Source organism: Eretmochelys imbricata, unplaced genomic scaffold (genome assembly GCF_965152235.1).
Source record: "Eretmochelys imbricata isolate rEreImb1 unplaced genomic scaffold, rEreImb1.hap1 Scaffold_29, whole genome shotgun sequence".
In the NCBI taxonomy this organism is placed as follows: domain Eukaryota; kingdom Metazoa; phylum Chordata; order Testudines; family Cheloniidae; genus Eretmochelys; species Eretmochelys imbricata.
In genome coordinates, this window is record NW_027554341.1 from 275,051 (window position 1) to 299,080 (window position 24,030).

The 24,030-nt window shown below is 49.5% G+C and overlaps 1 protein-coding gene, 1 long non-coding RNA gene and 1 pseudogene across 2 annotated transcripts in view; all 3 read left to right on the forward strand.

The window, feature by feature from the left end:
• LOC144258649 (uncharacterized) overlaps positions 1 to 20,373 on the forward strand; it is a 164,018-nt gene extending 143,645 nt beyond the window's left edge. Inside the window, 2 exon segments of the mRNA XM_077806853.1 lie at positions 19,231 to 19,826; positions 19,912 to 20,373. Coding sequence (XP_077662979.1) covers positions 19,231 to 19,826; positions 19,912 to 20,348 — 1,033 coding nt within the window. The 3' untranslated portion in view covers positions 20,349 to 20,373.
• Positions 879 to 10,433, forward strand: LOC144258642 (zinc-binding protein A33-like; annotated as a pseudogene).
• On the forward strand, positions 17,765 to 18,988 carry LOC144258650 (uncharacterized). The gene is made up of 3 exons (XR_013344708.1): positions 17,765 to 17,894; positions 18,503 to 18,616; positions 18,942 to 18,988. It is a non-coding gene; the product is annotated as an uncharacterized LOC144258650 (long non-coding RNA).
• Positions 20,374 to 24,030: the final 3,657 nt, after the last annotated feature.

The following is a 24,030-nucleotide window of genomic DNA, read 5'->3' on the forward strand; positions in this document are numbered from 1 at the left end:
GCTCTTCCAGGGCAGGGCAAGGCAACCTCCTTTGGCTTGCTTGGAGGACAAGAAATAAGTTTGTGTTGTACAGGGCTCTGGTGGGGTTCCACGTTCACAATCGCCCCCTGTTGGGAAGTGAGGGGAGGGCGCGGTGGGGTGCATCAGAAAGGAGGACACTGCAGGGTTGTGCTTGGCGAGATGAATTTTGGATGATCTTCATGTGGCCTTCACTCAGAGTAGCGAGGAAGGGAAATTGCATCTTGTTGCAACATTGTATCCCTCTGCAGAGCCATCCTTGTAACCAGACGGGTCCCCAGCGGTGCTCCAGTCACTGCCCTTTTCCCACCATGGTTACACTACATGTTCTGGGCCCAGGTGGCTGCTTCTCCGAGGCCCCCTCAGTCTGTCCCAGGATGCCCCCTCCTGCAGTTGGAATAGACAAGGGAGCTGGGAGACTCTGTGTAACCCCTTACCTGTACAAGGCAGGGGTCCCAGTACCAGTTCCCTTCACATACACTTTCCTGGGCCATTGGTCTTGTCCCCTGACCTGGGCTGAATCTCTTTCTAAAGGGGAAAGAGGAGCTCTGTCTGCACTGTCCATTGAGTCCCTGGCCTCTCCGCTGAGCCTCGCACACAGGGGCACGATCAGTGGAGAGTTTGCTGGTTACCTCGGCGTGTGATGGAGACGTCTACACCCCGAGAACCAGGCTGAGATCCCAGCGCATTTCATGCAGCCCCCTGAGCAGCTCCCCAATGGACTTTCAGCCACTGGCCACATGGGCAGGATTTGGGTTATTAAACTGAAACAGACCAGCCAGAAAGAAGCATCTTCACTTGGTCCCAACCCCGAGGCTTTGACACTCACTTTGTTTCTCCCCAGAACAAGGGGTTGGGGGATGGCTGAATCTTTCTCAGGTGCCTCTCTGAAGGGAATCCAGAGAGAACTAGGTCAGATGTAAGTCGAGCAGGGGAAAAGAGGGGAGGTGGGCAGTGGGGCCAGGAAGATGAGCCCAGGAAACTCCTGTTTACAGATTGGCCTTAAGATGTTTGTTTGGGCCTGCGGAGCTATGTCTTGCTGCCCCATGGCTGTTCACTATTGCCTAGTCTTTCTAAGGCTGCTCTGCAGAGGGATGGACTAATGATTTTGCATCTGCCCACACAGTGCTCACTAGGGCCTCACTGGTGTAACTGTTCTCTCTTTTCCCCTGGCTTTCTAATGAGTTTGTCTTTTAAAAATGCTAGCATCCTAATGGGGATTTTCTGAGCTGTAGCTGACACTAGAGATTGACAACATTAGCTCCAGCATTTAGTCAAGCTTGTCCCTGTGAATTTCACACCACTCCTAGGGCATGCTGGGTTACAATTCTTACCATAGCCTGCAGGGGCTGTAACTTTAACGATGGCCTGATTCCAGCTCAGCAAATGTGAGTCTCTTCCAGGGTGTAGGGAAAGCCCAGTGTTTACTGCATACGGAGTTTGCGTCCCCAGCAGAGGTTGCATGGGATCCAGGAACAGCTCACCCTCACCTTAACCTGTCTACGGATCAGAAAAGTGTCAGACATGAACACACACGACAGGGCCTGCCCAACAATTCTGACAGATTTAATTCTGCTGTGTGCACTGGGCTCTGAAGGATTCCTGGCAGGGAAACATCACTGGGAGGTGGAGGTGGGGAATAGGGAAAGCTGGACCATTGGTGTGGCCAGAACATCAGTGAAGAGAAAGAGATGGTTCTGTGTAAAACCTGAAGAGGGCATCTGGCCTCTGAGATTCTGCTGGAAGCAATTCCAGGCTCTCACCTACCCACGGACCTCTGTGACTCTAAGCATAAGACTCACAAAGATCAGGGTTTATCAGGGCAAGTGGCACTTTACGATGCTGATAACAAGACCCCAATCTTCATGTTCAATTATTCTTTCACTGAGAAAATCTTCCCTTTCTTTTCTCTTCAGCCTCTGAGATCATATCTTAAAACTGTGCCCCTGAAAGCCAATAAATGGATTTCATTGGGTGTCATTTTTTCCCTACTGTTTACACAAGTCTCCAAGTTACTAAACTGGAAAGAGAAAGGATTTGAGCAACGTTAAAAGAAAGACTCAGATTCACAAAGGGACTTAAGCAACTAAGGCCTGGTCTACACTACAGAGTTAGGTCGAAGTCTGGCAGCTTAAACGCCGACCTAATAATGTCAGCGTCCAGACTACAGTGTACCTCCCACCGACCTAACTCGCCTGCTGCGTCGACTGAATAACTCCCCCTCCAAGAGAGGTGCGGCGCTTACGTCGACATAGTTAGGTCAACGCAGTGGCAGTGTATACGCTGCGTTGCCTACATCAGCTTAAGTGGCCTCCAGGAGGTGTCCCACAATGCCCCATTGTGACCCACTCTGGTCACTGTTTTGAACTCCGCTGCCCATCAGCCAGGGTCACAGGAACAAGCCCCTCCTGTTTAAGGACTGGGAGTTTTTGAAATTCCATTTCCTCTTTGCTCTGCATGGAGAGCTCACCTAGCAACTGCCCAGCTGAGCAGGCTCCAGGCTCCCAATGCTCTGCTGCTGGCACCGCTCAGGGGGTGGTGGATCTCCTGGGTCTGTGGGGAGAAGAGGCTGTGCAGGCCCGGCTCCGATTCAGCCTAGAAATGTGGACGTCTATGAGCAGATTGCTCGGAGCGTGGGGGAGAAGGGCTAGAAGAGGGTCCCGCAGCACTGCCATGTGACAGCCACGGAGCTGCGCCAGGCGTACCAGGAGGCGAGGGAGGTGTAGGCATATTCCAATATTTGTGATTCTATTCATAAGAAATTGTAAACCTGCAATATTGATTTATAATATTTATTAAATCTGTATTTATAATTCTTCTATTTGACATAATTGTAAATCTGCAATATTGATTTACAATTCTGTATTAAAGCTTGCAAACCGTACCTTGCAAACCGCTCAATTGGCTTTGCTTTCTCTAAATTGATACTTTCTCTCACTTGTTATGACGCTTGTAAAACTAAACTGCTCAATTTGCTTGTTATTAAGATTGACGCTTGTAAGACTAAATGGCTTAATTGACTCTGCTTTCTCTGTATTGGCGCTTTCCATTGATTGTAATGGAGATTGACATGCTTTTTAACGAACTTCACTTTATGTTCAATTGGCTCTACTTTGCAAACAGACACTTTGTAATGGAGATTGACATGCTTGTTTGTAACACCCATGAAGAACCACGAATTGGAGCTGGCGCTCATAGAAATGTCACATAGAGACTCATACCTTCTATAGTTTGGATCAGGAATGTTAAAAAACGGGGAGTCTCAAATAAATAACACCTTTGTATAACAAAAGAAAGGCAATACCGAAGGAATGTCAAGAGACAGGGAGTCTCAAATAAAATAACAACACTCGGTGAAATGAGAAATGTGTTTTTTTATTAAAGTAAGGAATGTATGTGAATGAATGGTGGGTTTTGAATAAACAGGGAAGTGCCAGCCTAGGAATTTAACATCGATTGGCCAAAGAAGACGCCAGGTGGAGACAACCAGAGAACCCCACCGGAGGGCAAACTGGGACCCACCTGACCAATTCAAAGGATGAAGAAAGCTGATGAGCACCTGACAGCCGTCCTGGAGCAGTCATGACTAACGATATGACAAAGCAAATTCCACGGACTGGCATAGGAAGAAATTCCTATAAAAATGGACACTAAGGACTGAGAACTTGGAGTCTCCAGTTCTGCCACTACCCTTCAGGAGCATCGGATGCGCATCTGACACGGACTCCGCTCCACTCTCGTGTACAGGTTACCTGGCCAGTACCCTGTCACGAGCAACCTCTAGGCTGGTAACTATAAACCCCTATGCAGAACTGGTATAAATGAATGAATGAATATATATATATATATATATATATATATATATAATTAAGTAAGGAATAAGTAACGATAGGACAGTGTGAGATTTATATTTCTTTATTATATTTACTATAAATGTGGCATTTTGCCTTTTCCCTTTAATAAGATCCTGCTGGTTTTTATTTTATTGGTACAACAGAGGGAAGCAGTCGATCTGATGCAGCTCCACAAACATGCAGCTTTGACAAGGAGCTGCGCGCTGTCCTCTGCGGTGATGCCGTGCCACCCCCGAGCCCCGTGGGTACCGGAGGAGTTGGAGTCATGGGCCACCGCAGCCAACCCTGAGGATGAGAATGGGAGACAGGCGAACAGGGGGTTGATTTTCAGATTCAGGGCTTAAATTCAGCTGGAGCTGTCCGGAGTGGAGCTCTGGTAAACATTTTCAACCCCGATGGAGTTTTTATCGCATATTGGAGGAGGGAATGGGGGGCTCCGCGAAATACACTACAAGAATGTAAACCCTGATCAGATTAAACTCTGTGTTCTAATCTGTAATGGACCAAGACTAATAAGAAATAACACCGCCTTCATTCTGGGGTTTACAAACACTTGCCCTGAGGTTTAATGCTGTAGAACATGTTTCCCAATCACAGAGGTACTTTATTTGTGTCCAGATTTAAAATAGAAATGTCACACTCCTAGCAAATGGTGACAGGAATGCCCCCGTCTGTCATAACGCGCTGCCCCTGGACCAGAGCATGAGGAAAGGGAGAGGTAGCACTACTGTGATAGGGGAACCCCCATCGTCGCGCTTTGTTACCCCTGGGCCAGGAGATGGGGAAAGGTGACAGGTAGCAAATTGCGATGGGAATGCTCCCTCTGGACGGCAGGATGGGGAAAGGCAAAGGCAGCAAATTGTTTCATGGCATAAAAGGGAGAATAGAGATGTCAGTAGCAACTACAGGTTGCAAATTGTGCAGGCAGCAGTTTGTAGTGTTGAACTAACAACTTAAAATGCCTTGTTCAAAAATTTTAAGTAACACTTAACTTTCAAATGCCTGAACAGCAAATGTAACTTTTCTTGTCTGCAGAGTGAATATTGGCATTTTTATCTGTTTGAATAATCAAAGTGGTGCTTTCCGTGCCTTCTGGGCTGCAAAGATTTGAACTGCTTCCTGCTGAAGGTCCACCGTCTGGGCCAGCTCATGCTCTATTGAGATGGTTGCAAGGCCGACCAGCCTCTCCTGTGTCATTGTGGAGCACAGATGTGTTTTTATTAACTGCAGCTTGGAGAAGCTGCGTTCTCCACTGGCAACTGCTACAGGAAGTGTTAGAAGTATGCGCAGAGCAACAAAAGCATTTGGAAAGAGGTGGGTCATCTTCTTTGTGCACATATATTCCAGGACAGCCTTTGGAGTTGATCCTGCTGAAATGTATCTTGAAAGGGCTTTCAGTTCATCACCTAAATCACTCGCATCAATATCGCGCATGTCATCATGAGTCAACACTGTCTTTAGTGCCCTGCATTGCTGGTGTAGGTCTTCTTCAGGTAAAGTGAGGAGTTTTGGAATATCATACAACATCCCAAACTTACTGCTGTGTTCCTTGAGCTGCATGAAATGTTCTTCAACTGACTGTATTGCACAATCTAGCACCTGGTTAAAGAATTCAACTTTGAATTGTTGTTTGGGGTCTCTGATGGGATTATTCCGTGCCTCGTCATCAAAATGTCTTCTTCTGCGGTGACTCTTGTATCCTTGAATGGGTGGGAAAATAGCTTCAGTGTCAAGTTCCTCTAACAACTTCTCTGCACTTTTCAAACATTTTGAAATCCCTCATCTGAGCGGTAAAACTTTGCTTTGTCCAGTTGTTCCATTGCTCCAGATATGTCAAGGTCAACACCTTGGAGTTGAAAGGTTCATGTAGCGTTCATGCACCTGGGAACAGTCATGGCACACCCTGACTGTTGTGTAGGAGCAATGCACACATTGCTCTGTTCTGTCCAAGGACATGGACCATGAAAACATGGACCATCTGGGAAGTCAAAATAAGGACATCAGCCGTGGGAAGCTTCCTCGGCCGAAGCTCAAGGCCTGAGAATAAAGATTGTAGTAGATAGAGGCTAGTAAATAGGAATATTAATCAAAGTAATATTATTTCCTTTGTTGATGCCTTTTGCGGTCGGTTGGGGTATGTGATGCGCGGGGGGGGAGAGAAATAAAAGAGGTGGGAAAGCTGACAGGGGCGATCCCATCAGCAGACCAGCCTGCTTGCTTGCCTAAAGCCGTGTCCTGTCTTATATTGAACCGCCACAGGAGTCTCTTGCTTACAACATTTATTTCAAACATCATGTCATGCCACAACACTAAGCTACACAGAAATTTGAAGTTATGTATGTTTCTGGTGATTCCATTTCCCTCTGCCACTCTTCTCCCACAAACAGTTCCTGTCATAGCATTATCCTCCAGAATAGCAACTATGGCATCATCTATCTTGCCAATTTGGTGTTTGATAGGCTTTATCGCCTCCACTCGACTTTCCTATTGTGTGGCTGTCACGGAGTCCCTGGGTGATGCTCTGGAACTGCTCCCTACGAAGCCAGTCAGGACTCTGGGGAAGTCTCCTTTCTGGGAGCAGACTGTCTGCAGGACACACAGCTCACACAGCTTCCACCTTCCTGCATCTGACCTCAGAGCATTCAGCATCCTCTGCCACTCCGTGCGCTTCCCACAGCGAGTCCGCCCAGGCAGGCTCCTGGGGAAGCCAGAGGGTCCTGCACTCCAACTCCGCAGTCAGATGTGACTCTCAGCCAGCCAGTAAAACAAAGGTTTATTAGACGACAGGAACATGGTCTAACACAGAGCTTGTAGGTGCAGAGAATAGGACCCCTCAGCTGGGTCCATTGTGGGGGGCAGTGAGCCAGACAACCACGTCTGTACTTCACTCCATGTCCCCAGCCAGCCTCAAAACTGAAACTCCCTCCAGCCCCTCCTCTTCTGGGCTTTGTCCATTTCCCGGGCCAGGAGGTCACCTGATTCCTTTGTTCTCCAACCCTTTAGTTCTCACCTTGCAGGGGGGAAGGGCCCAGGCCATCAGTTGCCAGGAAACAGGGTGTTGGCCATTCTCTGTGTCCAGACCCCTGCACATACCTGCCCTCTAGGGCTCTGCAACGATCATATGCCCTTATCCCACCACCTAGATACTTAAGAACTGCCTAGGGGAAACTGAGGCTCCCCCACAATATTCAGAGGAAACACTACGAATAGTCCCGCTTCGTCACAGTGGCACACAGTGGTTTCAGTATCAGAGAGGATGTTCCCAGATGTTGCTTCAAAATTTGCCATCGATGAGTTGATGCCGAGAAAAATACATAGACGCTTTGAATTACATTAAAAAATTCAGCAGCCTCACTAGAAGCTGATGCTGCATCACTGACCACCAAGTTCAATGAATAAGAACTGCATGGGACAAAAAAAGCTCGAGGGTTTAACTCTCGGATCCGTGTCTGTACTCCTCTGTTCTTTCCTCTCATGTTGGCACCATTATCGTAGCCCTGACCTCTCATGTCAGCTATCGCAATTCCCGTATCTTCCAGCTTTTTAAGAAGCACATCTGTCATACCAGCTCCTGTGGTATCATCAATGTCAATAAATTCTAGAAAATGCTCTCTGACAGTCACCATTGCAGGGACATTTTCACTAGGTTCTGTTGTTGTTACAAAACGCACCATTAAAGTCATTTGTTCTGTATGGCTGATGTCAGGTGTGCAGTCCAGAATAACAGAGTAATATCTTGCTGACGTCAGATCTGCCACCATCTTCTGTTTGACTTTTGTTGCCAGTAACTGTATGATCTCATGTTGAATTGTTTTTCCAAGGTAGTGGTGTGTACACGCTTCTTGGGTGGTGACTCTTCTTAGCTGCTCCTGGAATACAGCATCAAACTCAGCCATCAGCTCCACAATTTTAAGGTCAGTTAAGGTTAATTTCCATTGTTTGGCACATACAGCTGATCTGAAGTGCCACGCAGTGCTAGGTTTTGGGTAGCAAGCATTCTCACAATGGCAATGAGCCTTTTCACAACATTTTGCCAGTAAAGACATTCTGATGCAATCTTCTCTTGATGCTGATCATCTATGGTGGCCTTTAACCTTAGTCTCATCTCATGCTCTTTCCACCTATGGAATGCTCTCTGGTGATTTGCTGCCTTCTCATGGCATGCCAGATTTCTAGCCAGATTTTTCCAGTCCTTTGTTTCTGCAGAACCCAATGTGGCTGGAACATTAGACGGGAAGAGTTTGCAACAAAACCAGTATGCAGCATTCTGGGTTTTTGAGTACATAAGCCATGGCCTCTCCACTTTGTCACCATTGGAGATTTCACACCAGTAAAGTGTTGGATGGCAACTTCTCTTTTCATTGTCTTTGGGGAACATGAAGTTTTTCACTTGTTGAGGCCAATGCAGTACAAGGAAGTCCCTCGGGTTACTGCTCAAGTGGGTCCACAGTCCTGGATCATCTAGACTTAAGGAACTTAAGCAGGAGCTGTTTCTTGCGCCTCCACCACACTTTTCTCTGATCTACACTTTTCTTCAGGAATGTGCATGGTTACATCCATTTGAGATGGAGATAGGGATGCTGCAGTAGCTGCCAGGTCACCTGCACTCTGACTAACTGGAAGATCAGGCATCTCCTCACCACTCACATCCTCACTGGGGCCGGAAGGCTCACCGTGAACATTTGTGTCTGTGTATCTCAGGAGAGCTCCTTCCTGCTTAGATAGAAAAGCTTCCTTCACTTTCTTTCTTTTTCTGAGTGCTGCCCCAGAGGGGCGTTTTCTTCTTTCACTCATGACTGCTGTTCTGTGCCAGCTATAGTGGCTCTCAACACTCAGTTGAAGGGGACAAATAAGCAGGCTGGTAACAGGCCTGAGTGGGGGAAGATATCAGCATCTTAAGGGCCTAACTGGCTCCTACTGCTTCAGTTGACTGCCTGTTCTCCCCAGGTGGGTTCAGGGAAGCAGCAGGAAACAGGAAGCTGCCTGAGAAGCTGGGGTTAATCAGTCCAGGCTCCTGGGGGTGCTAGAGAGGTACATAAGAGGCTCCTTCTCCTCTTTCTCCCTGCAGCTCCTGCTGCTTTCTGCTATTCCCTCTCACCTTTTCTCCTGCCTGCCTGTTAGGTCTCTTGTGCCCTCCTTCCTCCAGCACAGCACTCCCCCATCTCTGGGCATCCCGAGCAGAGAATACAGATGCACCAGCAGCAGACACAGTTTTCTACACTCTGGGTCCTAGTGGTGCCTCCCCACAGTCTGGCACCTGAGGCGGCCGCCTCAGTTCCCCTCATGGTCAGGCCAGCCCTGCACCCTGCCCACCTCCCATCCAGGGCTTAATTTGTCCCCCAGCTTGCGGGGTCTGAGGAAGGCTGCTGTGCAAAGTGATATTTGGATGTTTGTTAATCACTTTTTGCTGCCTCCCAGCTCGCTAGCAAGTCTCCTGCTGTGAGACGTGTTATTAACAAACGTACAAACATCACTTTTCACAGCAGCAGACGTACTCGCTAGCAAGTCTTTAAAAAAGCAACCAAAAAAGCAAAAGAAACAACAATTAAACAGAGACAAGAACATGCAAAGCACCTTACTTGTGTTTCTATTTGGCGTAGGTCCAGTAAAGAATAGAGGCAACTGTACATTATTTTTATTATTGAGTATGAAAACAACCCTACATCAATAAATTGCAATGATTTGGGCATGGATAAGGGCAGATTTATTTATTCCTAAAGTTAATTAAGTATTTTAGACCAAATTGTCAGAGTGGCCACCAGTGGTAGTTGGTGGCCATGCTGTGAGGCCACCAAAACATTTGTTGTGAGAACCCTGCACCAGAGAGCTAACTGGAGCACGGCTGCATCAGTGGCCATGACCTAAGAGTGCTATTGAATATCTTGATTTATTTTTGGCCTAGCACTTAACTCAGTGGCACTGGTCTGTTTCCATGGCTGCAGCAGATCAATTCCAACATTTCAGGGGATTTTCTAGGTGGCCATCAGGAGAAGGCGGATGATTTTGGTGACAATTGGAAAATGATGAGGGGGAAACAGGTGACAAACCTGAGTGGGCAGAGCACCAGTCCCTGACCCAGAGCAACAGGAGCTTCGCTGCTGACATCCAGGTGCCCGATGGGGAGCTGCAGTCAGTGCCCACAGGGGGGAGCCAGCCAGGACATGGGCAGAGGGGATCCCTGAGAGGGGGCAGACAGGAGGGACGTTTAAATAGAGCCCAGGGGTGGGTTCATCTGGATCTACAGGTAACCAGAGGAACCCAGGGGCAAAGCTCTGACAGCTCCATGACCCGAGCGAGGGGAGCAGAGCTGGGAGCCCAGGGCTGGTCGCCAGTGAGCCTGGTGTGGAGAGAAGAGACCAGCTCTGACCACCTGCTCCCTGTGCCAGTCTGTTACCAGAGCGGATCACACACAGAGTGTCCCCGGCTCCCGTCACCCCTGGCTCCTCTGGAACTACCTGGAGTCTCCCTAGAAACCCCCCTTCTCCCCCCGCCCCGGGATCTGCACGTCTCCTTTCTGTCCCCCCAGTGATCCTGTGGCTTCTAGGCAGGACGCCTACATAGGGCTGGGAGAAGCTGCCCCTGCCCAGGGGAGGTGGGGCCCCAGGGGGCAGGGTCTGGGGCAGGGGGCTGCGTTGATCGCTAGGACCCAGGAGCGGCTGGGGGGCGGCTCTGGGGGGAGGATTGTGGGGCTCAGGCCCGGCCGCAGGAAGTGAGTCTCAGCCGCTGCGGGGACTCTGGCTCCCAGGCTCCCGGCGAGATCCCCGAGCCCTGGCAGCTGGTGCTGGGAGCCCGGAGCCCGGGCTGTAGCCGGGAGAGGGGAACCTCCAGCCGGGCCCTGCCCGCTGATCCCCGGGAGCCTCCCCCAGGGCAGAGCCCCCAGCCCGGCCAGGGCCCCTTCCCGGCCGGGCCCCTGCCCCGGGGGGCCCCGCTCCGAGGGAAGGTAAGAGAGACCCGCCCCCCGTCCCGGGGTGCAGGGGGCGGGTTTGGCCCCGGGCTGCTCCCCGCGGAGCTGGCTGCAATTCCCTGCCCCGGGCCCAGGAAAGCTGCCGGAGCTCCCGGTGTGCGGGGCGGGGGGAGCCCGGCCGGGCCGCGCTGGGGCAACACGTGGGGGCAGCCGGGAGGGGTCTGGAGAATCCTAGACTCTCAGGGTTGTCGGGAGCTGCAGAGGGCATCTAGTCCAGCCCCCTGCTCAAAGCAGGCCCGATCCCCAACTAAACCATCCCAGCCAGGGCTTTGTGGGGTGTAGATAAGGGGAATTGAAGGGGGGGCAGGGATGTGTGAGGGGGCAGGAGGCGGGTTGGGGCCGCACTCGGTGCGGCACTTCTGAAGGGAGGGCACTCCCCCCCCCCCTTGGGGCGGCAAAAAAACTAGAGCCGGCCCTGGTGCAGGGCGAGTCCAGGGCAACTCATTCATCAGGTGTTGCCACCAGAAGACTCCAGCTCTTGCTAAGCGGGAGGAGGAGGCTGCTGGTGTGTGTCTCTCTGCTCAGGATACAGCTCTGGAGTTGAGCTGCCTGGATCAGAAGCTGCCTCCTGCATTTTGACCTGGGAACCCAAACTGAGAAGCTGCTGCTTATCCAGCAGAGGAGCGACCTTTGTTAAACCCCCTCAGTGCCCCGCTCGGGTGGGGACTTTCTCCGGTGCCTGGAACCAGCCCCGGGGCAGCCCCAGGCTCTGCTGACACCAGCCCCTGAGCCGGAGCCTGCAGGTGAGGGGAGAGACCTGGGGCAAAGTGCTGGGGTGGGTGTAGTATGAGAAACTGCTCCCTGTAGGAATTTGCTACATGTAGCAGACAAGTCCTACTTTGCTAAAAACTGTAGCAAATTTCTACAGATAGATAGCAGTTTCTCACACCCTATAGTGTGAGAAACTGCTATCTGTAGAAATTAGCTAAGTCAGCTAGCTACTCACCTTTTCTGTCTTCTGGGACAGAGGTAGCAAATTGTTAACAGTAGCAGTTACTCATACCTAAGAACATTGTTCTTATGGGCTGACTTGTCGTAATTTGCTGAAACTTGACAGTGGCAAGGGATGGAAGCATAAAGTCGTCGGCTTCCAAACGATCCTGCCTGGTGTACAGATGTATCAATTACCTCTTAATAGAGGATTGTAAAAAATAGGGAGGTCATTGAAACACCGCTCATTTTGCAGCGTCACTTACTGTGCTAACAATGTAGCATCCTGATATTGATATTTCCGTGCAACTGTGGGTTGGATTCATTGTAGTGGGACGCGGGACACATGGAGGATAATTTAAACTCTGGGCTGGTGCGATCTCTGACCGTGACTGTTCATCAGCTCAGCGGGCAGGCCCAGGCAGCAATGCCCTTGTCCTGGTGCCTTGACTGAGAAAGGTTCTGATCCAAGGGAGGGTAGATTCCCGCCAGCTCCTGGGGTAATGTCTCACTGGCGATGAAAGGGCTTGTTCAGACAGAGATTTTGAAATCTGTAGGGTAAAGATGAGCCAGATGGGTTTGTCTTCATGCAGGTGTATTTTAGTCTCTGGGGGCTGGGTAGAAAGGAGAGAGAAATATGTTGGATTTCCTGTTTCCCTTACTGAGGACAATCTATGCTCCCCTGACATTTTTCCTGGCAGAAACAATTCCTATCTATTTGTTACAGGGTCAAAATATGGCTGCCATCACACAGAGCCATTAGTGGTGGTGGAGGTGAGAAGAGGGCCAAGAAGTCCTTTCCCTCCCCAAACACTCCCATGCATGTGGAAGCCGCAATGTTGCTGCTGCCGAAATACCCTGATGGCAAACGGGTGGGGGCAGAAGGCACTGCCAGCTGTCCTGAGCAGCCCAGAGGAGCCATGCACTGTGTGGAGTGTATGCTGCTACACCTCTTCTGTACTGGTGAGGGCAACCCTCACTCCCCAGTGCTCCTGGTGGCCCCAGGGCTTCCCCTGGCTTCCACCAGCACAAACACCGCACCTACCACCATGGCTCGAAGATGTATCACCTTCTGCCCCTCTGGAGGGAGGGGGGACGACCGATGACCGGTGAGATTGTTAGGGTGAAGGTGGGCTGTATGGCACCCTAGTAAAAACTGAAAAATATTTCACAACCATTTTATTAGATTTAGCTCATTTTTAAATCCTCACACAAATTAAAGTTTGCTATACAAGCGTACTGTGCAAACTCTGTGCAGGGCATTCATTTTTGGAGGCTTCTCATGTGTCAGATACTTCCTTCCTTCAAGGTATGCTCATGATCAGATAGAAGACAACTTCTTTCAGAACACACAATTCTATTCAATGAGGAACAAGAACACTCAGCTGTAGCTCTTGTGACTGAGAGTAGGAAGAGGTGAATTCCTACTTCTTTCATCCCAGGAAACACAGCACAAAAATTGGGTCGAACCATTAGTGATGATGATGATGAAGAAGTTGAAATCAAATCTTCATTTGTTCATCATGTGATATTCCACTCTGTGTTCATATTCTCTATTCTGTCCTGATCACATGGCAGCCCCGTTGCTGGGAGTGCCTCACTCCACTCAACTGTCGGTGTTTTATAAGACAGGCATCTGTAAAAGCAACGTAGAGGTTGATAGAATCCAAAAGTTGTTGTAGAGATGTAAGAATCAAGTCAATGTACTGTACTTGTCAGCTGGACAGTGCACTTAACATTGGCCCCCAGTTTGTACAATGTGGTAACTCTTGCTTAAAGAGAAAGTGTGATGTGACAGCCATGTTTGTTCCCATAAACTGTGGTGTGTCTCCAGCATTCTTAACACCTCTCTAAATTCTTCTCAAATTAGCTTTGGCAATGACTGGCTTATGAGGCTTTCTGCATGTCGATGCAGTCTGGAGGATTGGTGTTTTGCAGCCTTTTCACATAGTTTGTCAGCATTGGCTTTGCTGGTCAGTCTGGCAAACCAAGCTCCTCCACTTTTACTTTATAAATCCATGGAACACTCACATCTTGAATACTGTGTGCAAAGGTACAGAGAAGGTAACTAAAATGATGAGGAGTATGGAACAGCTTCCATAGGAGGAGAGATTAAAAAGACTGGACTTTTCAGCCTGAAAAAGAGAGGACTAAGAGGGAATATGATAGAGGTCTATAAAATCTTGACTGGTGTGGAGAAAGTGAATAAGCTCCCTCATGTAACCCAGAACAAAGGGTCACCAGTGACATTAATAGGCAGCAGGTTTAAAACAAACAAAAGGAAGGACTTCTTCACACAACGCACAGTCAACCTCTGGAACTGTTTGCCGGGGTGGGGGGACGGGGGGAGAGGTTGTGAAGGCCAAAACTAGAACAGGATTCAAAAGAGACCGAGATCAGTTCATGGAGGATGTGTGCATCAATGGCTATTAGCCAGGATGGGCAGGGATGCAACCCCATGCTCTGAGAGCCTCTAGTTTTCCAGAAACTGGGAGTGGATGGCAGGGGATGGTCACTCAATAATTGCCTGTTCTGTTCATTCCCTTTGAAGCCTCTGGAGTTGGCCACTGACAGAAGACTGAGTACTGGGCTAGATGGACCCTTGGTCTGACCCAGTCTGGCCGTTCTTACGTTCTTGTGCAAAAATTAATTATAATAAAAATGTTTAGTACAGAAACTCCCAACACCAGCCAAAATTGATCACTTGGGCACCGCAGCTCTGTCTGCTGGATACCTCGGCAGAGTAGGTGAGTTCATGTAAATACAGTCTGGTCCTGAAGCCTTCCCCCTACCCCTGGCTCATCACTCGCTGTCAGGGGAGAGCTCATTCACACCTTGCTTACAAATCATCATTTTAAATGATAAGGTTGGCCAACATTGCCGAAACCAATGTGCCGACGTTGTCAGAAAAAACAATGGCTGTGTGAGGAAGCCAGTCTTTGTTCAGACTTTTCAAACCTATTATACTTTCAGGTACAAGTATTTGATCATACACTGTATGTGTATTTTAAAGTGTGCATTAATGTTTCAATTTCTATTCCAATTTCCAACCAATGACTAAATTGGCAACACTGCGGGTAACTGGTTGATCACTGCGGGGCGGGGAAAGAATGGGCGGGGGGGGAGGGGGGGAAGGGAAGTCCCTGTTTCACTGAATTAAGTCTCCTGCAGCACCTTAGTAGGTTACATCAGACAGAGAGGAGCTCCAGTGGCTAGTCATTGGGATACCTGTGCCCTTAAGAACCCAGCCCTGGGAAACCCATGCTGACAGGAGCTGTCTGTGAGAGGAGAAATAAAAAAGACCCTCTCCCCCCCACACACCCTATTTTTGGAAACACTGGTGTCTCAGTCCACCGGGGTAACTCTTACCCTGTCTGCCCCTGCCTCTGCCAGGGTTTTACCCTCTGTCACCTTCTGGCAGCGCCTTACCCCTGGGCTTAACCCCAGCTCCTTCCCCCCCATTCCTGATTTTGCCTTCAGCCCCTATCCTAACCCTGCTTCCAGCTGCTTGACCCTCCTGACCAATGAATTTTTGCCCCCTGCTCAGAATCTGGCCAACACCTCCCTCCTCCGATTTGCCCCCTTTCCTCCTTTTTAACCCCTGTAAAAACAGTCTGCAGAATCTTATCTTATGGGTAATAAGGGCAGGGTGAAGGGCAGTGACTTCAGCAGATGTTACTGAGTGTGCTCAGTTCACGTCAGCATGCTCAGTGCACCCTAAGTAGCAAATTCCTACAGGGAGCAGTTTCTGCTCCTCCACATGGCAGGAAAGTGACTCTGCACAAAGGGCCCCTTTCAGGGACCTGCTGGCGAGTTTGAAGTACAGGAGGGAGGGGCTCCCCATGTGTCTGTGAGTCCCAGAGCTGCTGTCCTCATGGATACTGCTAGGGTTCAAACCCCTGTTAGCAGTGTCAGTGGCTGATCTCCCTAAGGAGAGCAAAGGCCCACGTCAATGGAGCAGTCACCAGTTCTCCAGGGAGAGGGAAGATGATAAAAAGGGAGAGTGGAGAGACTGGAAGGAGCAGCAGGAAGAGAAGTTCCCAGATCTGCCCAGATCCATTCCCTGCATTATCCCGGGCAGACTGACTCTCCTGAGCACAAGGAAAGGAGCTGAGAGAGGAAAAGCCAGTTGCTGACTGCCTGGAATCACTGCGTTGCTTGTAGAGTGGAGGGACAGGCGCTGCCTTTGGGGACAGTGTCAGAGGGAATCCCCAAAAGTGGCTTTTCTGGTTCTGCTCTTTTTCCAGCATTTGGCTCAGAGACACTGTTACAGGGAGAGTTTCAAAGTGTCCTGGTGGGTTCAGTTCTGCTGGGAGGGGGCTGGCCTGGGTGGTAATAACCTCACTGGGTTTCTTCCCAGCATGGCAAAGTCCAGAGTGTCTGACTCAAGGGAAAGAGTCTGGGGGGGGCGGGAATCGGGGTGCGAAATGGACTCAAGCCCCTTTTGAAACCTCCCCCATCGCCCCTCTCACCCTGACAGGCTGAGGAATCACGTCCAGATTTCGCTCCAGATCAACCCATCTTCCAGGAGAAAGGGAAGGAAAATGGCCATGATGGAGCCAGCTCAGGTAGGGGATTTTAAGGGAGCTGCTGGGGGGAGGAGAGGAAGGGAGAGGCAGGGAGGAAACAGGGTGTGATAAACCTGCTGTTAGGGGGCTTATTCCTTCACCCACTTACTTCCCTGGTCCTTCTCGCATGAACAGAGACCAACAATACCCGAAGTCCAAAGGTACAAACAATTCAATGTTTATTGGGGTGAACTTCCAGCAAGCATGCTTCCAGTTTCCTTCTTTAGTGTCCCCCTTCCCAGCTCTGACACCACAGAGCCTTGCCTGTGTCCCTGTTCCCATTCCTGCCCTTAGCCAAACATGATTGCAGTTTCCCCACCCCCCCCCCACTCACTTCCTGATTGACTGCAGACTAGATAGTAAAACTTGAGTTCTGCTTAGCTATACCTTAACCAATCATTTTCCTGAAATTTAACTAACCAATCCTAACATATTGTAACATGAGTATGTAACCAATTATATCGTGCCACCTTAATTAGTTTACACCCAGCAAAATTAATTATACAGCAGACGAAACAATCTCAGAACCAGACAGAGACCATGCAAATAAACAATAGCAAAGTGGGAACTATAATGACAAAACAATAGAGAAGTGAGGATTTCACATCCCAGCTATTGATAAGTGGGTTCTTGCCAGACAGGATGCTATCAAACTAAGTTTCCTTTTACATTTTGTAGGCACTTCCCTTTCTCTGGAGGCGATGGGCACTATCAGGACAGGATTGTATTCCTAACAGCCCAATAGCACCTTATTTCAATGTGACTAGGTTGAAATGAGAGGAGGTGACCGGTCGCTTCCCGGCTTACGGCTGCCTCTGCTGCTTAGCCAAAGGCCTTAGCCTAAGCACAGGGCCTCAGACTGTCACAGTAAGAGAAGGCCCTTCCACCCGCAGACAGTGATTTTGATTCTTTCTTTTATACCACTAGAACTAGCCAAGTGATAAGAATACACCTAAATTCTTAGAGTATCGGCTTTTACAGCCAGGCCTGCATATCTGCATCCTCACACCTGCTGCTTTTCTGAATAGGCCCATTGGCAGCAGGGGAACTTTCCTCATTTATGAAACAGGAAACAGGGCTTGGAACATTTTCCAGACTCCCAGTGCTGGAGCCTGACTCCACTGGCCAGAGGCTGCTGTGAAATACGAAGGGAAGCTGTCGGGATTCCTGTCCCCGGCTCAGAGCTCTGCTTCCCGTATCTGCCTGTGGCTGGCAGGCGTGTGGGAAATGAGAAGACCCTGCCCTGCTCTGTGTGCTGGGGGGACAAGGAGCTCTCACCTTCTCCCACCCCCTGAAGCCACATGGCTGCTGCAGGGTGGGAGAGGGATTCTGCTTCTCTGGCCCTCCCAGAGCTTTTTTTTCTTCCTTTCCCGTGACTAGTGGGATTGTGGCTGGAGCAGCAGGTGCTGAGTGGGGGACTTTTGTTGTTCCAGATGCCGGTGACCTTCGAGGAGGTGGCTGTGTATTTCACCCAGGGGCAGGGGGCTCTCCTGGACCCCGGTCAGAGAGCCCTCTACAGGGACGTCATGCAGGATAACTACGAGACGGTGACCTCGCTGGGTAAGCGATTCCCGTTCCCTCGGTTATTAGAAAGTGTAGGGCCTGCATTTCTGACTCTGGTTACGTTCTTCCCTGGTCAGTTAGATTGGAGGAGAATTTGTCCCATAGTCCACAGTTGCGGCGAGAGAGACTTGCATCTCTGTACCCTCTCCAATGGGACCACAGTGTCAAAACCTAATGGACATGCGAAACCATTCCCACCCACCTCCAGCTTTCAGTGGGGCAGAACTCATGAAGTGTCCTGTCTATTATTTCTCATTCACACACAGCATCTCTGTTCATCTCCCTCCTTGGGTCTAGCTCTCGCCATGGGGAGGGCTCTGGGCTCTGCAGGTTTAGAAGGAGGCAGGGGTTTAACTCTAGAGCTGTGTGTTTGTCAGCAAGGCCCGCAGAATGCACAGATCCTGCAAACTCCTAGTGAGGGTGTGACAATTCCCCTCACCTCCCCAGATGTCTGCCTCTCCCAAGGGGGCTCAGTGACCATGTTCCCGTCCCCTTGGATTCCACGTTCCCCCAGCACAGCATTGGGACATGGAATGCCCTTTGTGACAGACTCTCTCTCAATCCTCCATGCACCCTGATCTGGTCTGATTTCACCCCCTGTGCAGGGTTTCCCATTCCCAAGCCTGAGCTGATCGCCCAGCTGGAACGAGGGGAAGAGTTGTGGGTCCCGGATCTCCAGGCCTCTGAGGAAAGAGAGATCCCGAGAGGCACCCGCACAGGTGAGGACTGACACAGAAACCATGTGGTGAATGAAGGAAAAAGTTGAGAATCCCAAATGTGTGGTGTGAGTAAGCGCCCTCTGTTCTTCCTCATCTCAGCCAGGGCAGGGCCGTAGTCAGCAGATATCGCTCACGCCATTCCACCCACCCTGTGAGTTGCTGGAGCTTCCTTCCCAACTTTCCTTCCCTGTGAGTGTTTGGGTGGGAAGTGGAGTCAAAATCCACTTGCTGATTCTTCATAACTTTAGTGTGTTGGGTTTTCCCTCTGTGCTATTCCTCTTTCTCCCCAGCACGATGACTCCTGTCTGGATTGTCTCTCTCCCAGCAGGTGCTAAGAGAGTGAGTGAGAGTGAAGATGGGAATCATCATGAGGACGTTCCTGGGGAAGTTGATGAATCTATTACAGGTGGTGGAGGACACAAGGATCCCACAGCCCAGCAGAGAAATCCCAATGAAGAGAAACCCTATCGGTGCCTCGACTATGGGAAAGGATTCATTCTGAGATCACACCTTGTAACACATCAGACATTCCACACAGGAGAGAAACCCCTTCAATGCTTGGACCATGGCGAAAGCTTCATTAATCGCTCAGACCTGAATAACCATGGGAGAAGCCACACAGGCGAGAAACCCTCTCAATGCCTCAAGTGCTGGAAATCTTTCTACTCAAAGTCAGCACTAATTAAACATCAAAGAACCCACACAGGAGAGAGACCCCATAAGTGCTTAGACTGTGGGAAAAGTTTCACAAAGAAATCAGGCCTTGTTACACATGGGAGAATCCACACAGGAGAGAGACCCCATAAGTGCTTAGACTGTGGGAAAAGTTTCACAAAGAAATCAGGTCTTGTTACGCATCAGAGAATCCACACTGGTGAGAGATGTTATAAATGCCTCTGCTGTGGAAATGGTTTCCTTTGGAAGTCAGACCTTATAAGACATCAGAGAATCCACACAGGTGAGAGACCCCATAAGTGCTTGGAGTGTGGGAAAAGTTTCAAACAGAGATCTGCCCTCGTTTCACATCAGGGAATCCACACAGGTGAGAGACCCCATAAGTGCTTAGACTGTGGGAAAAGTTTCAAACAGAGATCTACCCTCCTTTCACATCAGGCAACCCACACAGGAGAGAGACCTTATAAATGCCTCTGCTGCGGAAATGGTTTCCTTTGGAAGTCAGACCTTATAAGACATCAGAGAATCCACACAGGTGAGAGACCCCCATAAATGCTTAGACTGTGGGAAAAGTTTCACACAGAAATCAGTCCTTGTTAAACATCAGGGAACCCACACAGGAGAGAGACCCCATAAGTGCTTGGACTGTGGGAAAAGTTTCACAGATAAATCAGGCCTTGTTACACATCAGAGAATCCACACAGGAGGAAGATCCCATAAGTGCTTAGACTGTGGGAAAAGTTTCATATGGAGGTCAGGCCTCATTAATCATTGGAGAATCCACACAGGAGAGAGACCCCATAAGTGCTTGGACTGTGGGAAAAGTTTCATATGGAGGTCAGGCCTTGTTAATGATTGGAGAATCCACACAGGAGAGAGACCCCATAAGTGCTTGGACTGTGGGAAAAGTTTCACATGGAGATCATCCCTTGTTCATCATTGGAAAATCCACACAGGAGAGAGACCCCATAAGTGCTTGGATTGTGGGAAAAGTTTCACACTGAGATCACACCTCATTAAGCATGGGAGAATCCACACAGCATTTAAACTTCTGTGACCCATGGCCAGAAAGGGTGAAGCAACTTGCAGGCTAATTGATCTAGGTTCAACCTTTAGAAACATGCTTCTAAGTGTGTAAATGGTATTTAGGGCCATTGCATGTTCTATAGGCTTGAGCTTTGAAATGTAAACTTGTATTCCTAGAGAATTGGAGGATGGTAACCGTAGTAGTCTCTGTTTACCTGTGTCTTGTTAGAGGTTAACAATGTAATCAGACAGTTCCTCTCTAGGGCTGTATTCTGTTAACTTGGAGATCAAAAGGAAATATTAACATTTAGATAAAAGTTAGGTGTAATAATGTCCTTGTCTGCATGTCTCTTTAAAGTTTGTGGTAAACAGTCCATGAACTACTTAATGGATAATCACCTTCTGTTAATCCCTGTAGTTAATTGCCGGTGATGTTTAGGAATTACAAGGTTATTTCAAAAGCCTATTTTTCACCCCAGGACTGCGTGCCATCGAGAGGCTGCAAAAATCTGTATAAAAACTCTTGGGACCTGATCCTTTTCTCTCAGATCTTCTCAAGCTTTATTCAGAGGGAGTTTGAGTCGTAAGACTGAGATCTCCGGTCCCATCTGGACTGCCTTGATAGTGAACTGCCCTGATTTTGACATTAGACTAGAACGGGGGTGGGCAAACTTTTTGGTCTGAGGGCCACATTGGGGTGTCAAACTGTATCGAGGGCTGGGTAGGGAAGGCTGTGCCCCCCAAATAGCCTGGCCCCTGCCCCCTATCCGCCCCTTCCCACTTCCTGCCCCCTGACTGCAAGCCTCAGAACCCCTGACCCATCCACCTCACCCTGCTCCTTGTCCCCTGACCACCCCGACCCAGGACTCCTGCCCCAAATTGCCCTCCCCCAGACCCCACCCCCTATTCAACCCCCCTTTCCTGACTCCCCCCCGAGCCCTAACGACAACCACACCCCCTGACAGGCCCCCCAGGACCCCACCCCCTATCCAACCCCACCCTGCTCCCTGTCACTGGACTGCCCCAACTCCTATCCACACCCCCACCCCCTGACAGGCCCCCCAGGACCCCACCCCCATCCAACCCCTCTCCCGCTCCCTGTCCCCGGACTGCCCCGACCCCTATCCACACCCCCACCCCCTGACAGGCCCCTCGGGACTCCCATGCATGTCCAACCCCCCCTGTTCCTCGACCCCTGACCGCCCCACCCCAGAACCTCTGCCCCATCCAACCGTTCCCTGTCCCCTGACCACCCCCCCGAACGTCTGTTGCCCCCACCATTGCTCCCTTACCATGGCGCTCAAAGCGGGGCCATGCCGGGAGCTTGGGGGCCTGGCAGGATGGTCCCGCAGGCCATAGTTTGCTCACATCTGGACAAGAACCTGATGAAATGATTCGAAAAAGGACCCTTCAATTCTAAAGCACCATCCCTGCAGTGAAACTGCCCTAAGGACTCTATTCATGTCTGTGTGTATAATGATCAAGACTCTCTCTTTTCTTCTTTTAATAAGTGTTACTTTAGTTAATAAGAATTGGCTGTAAGCATGTATTTGGGTAAGAACTGAAGTATTCCTTAACTTCTTGGGTAATGTATCCGATCCTTTCGGGTTGGCTGAACTTTTTAGATGATGAACAAGATTTTCAGTAATCTGCATTATATTTAACTGGGCTGTCTGGGCAGGAGCCCAAGGCTGGGTGTCTTTAATGCAGGGGTAGTCAATAGGCAGACATGGGCCAAATCTAGACAACCAGATGCTTTCGCATGGAACCCTGAAATGTTTTTATTTCTCTATTATCATTACTGTTGTGGTTTCTTTATTATTATTTTCTCTGGAGTGTGGACTTTGTCTATAGCTTGACAAGGAAATTTTGACCTTGAAAAAAAGAATTGGCTACCTGTGCTTTCAGGGAACTGTGTTTTGGCTTCTGGGTAACCAGTAAGATAGGCATAGAAGGTGTTTTGTTGCTGGTTTGGTGAATCTAAGTATTGGAATATCCACCAGTTTGGGGGATTGTCTGCCCCATGCTTTGCAGTTTGTCCTAATTGATCAAGTTCAGTGTGCTGCTCCCGGAGCATCAGGCATCTGCAAATCTGCACAGGGAAGTAACCTCTGAGATGTTCTCAGTGTGGAAAATGCTCCAAATGAATGTCCACAGTGGACATCAGAGACGCCTCCATTTCCTCATTCCCACACACATCAGGGGCATTTGGCTCCCAAGGACCCAGCTGCCCATCACTCGGGTAAGGATCCAGCAGCAGCCGAGCATCAGCTGGTCAGTGACCCTCTGGCTCTGCCTGGCCTAAGCAAACCACAGACAAAGGAGCAGAAGCCCTGATCAGCCCCTCCTCCCTGCTGCAGCCCTGACTGCTGAGCTGATGGGCCACAGGTGGGGGAAGGGAGAGAGAGAAACTTCTCCAGCTGCTTCCTCTGCCTGGCTAAAGTTCCCCCCTCTCCCTTCCCCTCCCAGCCGGGATCTCCCTGCCATGGAGATGAGGAGAAGGACTGTCATAACCATACAGCTAAGGGTAGCCTAGAATTCCTCCTTACCTGTAAGGGGTTAAAAAGCTTAAGTAACCTGGCTAGCACCTGACCAAGAAAATACAATAAGGGGAAAAGATACTTTCAAATCTGAGGGGAGAGAAGGCTTTTTTGTCTGTGTGATGCCTCTGCTGGAGACAGATCAAGGAAGCAAGCAATCCAACTCCTATAGAGTTAGTAAGTAATTTAGCTAGAAGATGCGTTCGATTTTCTTTTCTTTTTGGCTTGTGAAATTCTCTGTGCTGGAGGGAATGTGCATTTCTGTTTTGGGTTTTTTTTTTTGGTAACTTTAAGGTTTTGCCTAGAGGGGGATTCTTTATGTGTTGAAGCTAATTGCCTGTGAGATTATCTTCCATCCTAATCTTACAAGGCTAGTTCTTTGTTTTGTTTTGTTCTTCTAATAAAGTTCTGTTGTTTTTAAAAAAATCTGATTGGGGTTTTTAGGGTCCTAAAAACCCAAGGCTGGTCTGTGCTCATCTTGTTTATTCTCAAGCCTCCCCAGGAAAGGGGGTGTAAGGCTTGGGGGGATATTTTGGGGGAACAGGAACTCCACAGACATGCCGCTTTGACAAGGAGCTGCACGCTATCCTCTGCGGTGATGCCGTGCCACCCCTGAGCCACATGGGTACCGGAGGAGTTGGAGTCATGGGCCACCGCAGCCAACCCTGAGGATGAGAATGGGAGACAGGCGAGCAGGGGGTCGATTTTCAGATTCAGGCTTAAATGCAGCTGGAGCTGTCTGGAGAAGAGCTCTGGTAAATATCTTCAACCCCCCTGGAGTTTTTATAGCATATTGGAGGAGGGCATGGGGGGCTCTGGGAAATACTCTATAAGAATTTAAGCCCTGATCAGATTAAACTCTGAGTTCTAATCTATAATGGAATGAGACTAATAAAGAAATAACACCGCCTTCATTCTGGGGTTTACATACACACTAACTCCTCACGTAAAGTCGTGCCCAGCTGTGGCCTACCTTATGCTCCTGGGCAGCCTCCTCTATAGGGACCACCCTGTGAGCGCGGTGAGCCTGGGACTCCCTGCAGATCACACAGATGAGCGTTTGGTCCTGGTTACAGAAGAGTTTGAAAGGCTCCTGGTGCACATTGCACAAATCTCCTCCTCCTGCTGCTGCTGGGACATTCAGCTGCTTGGCTATTTCTACAAAGTTCCCCA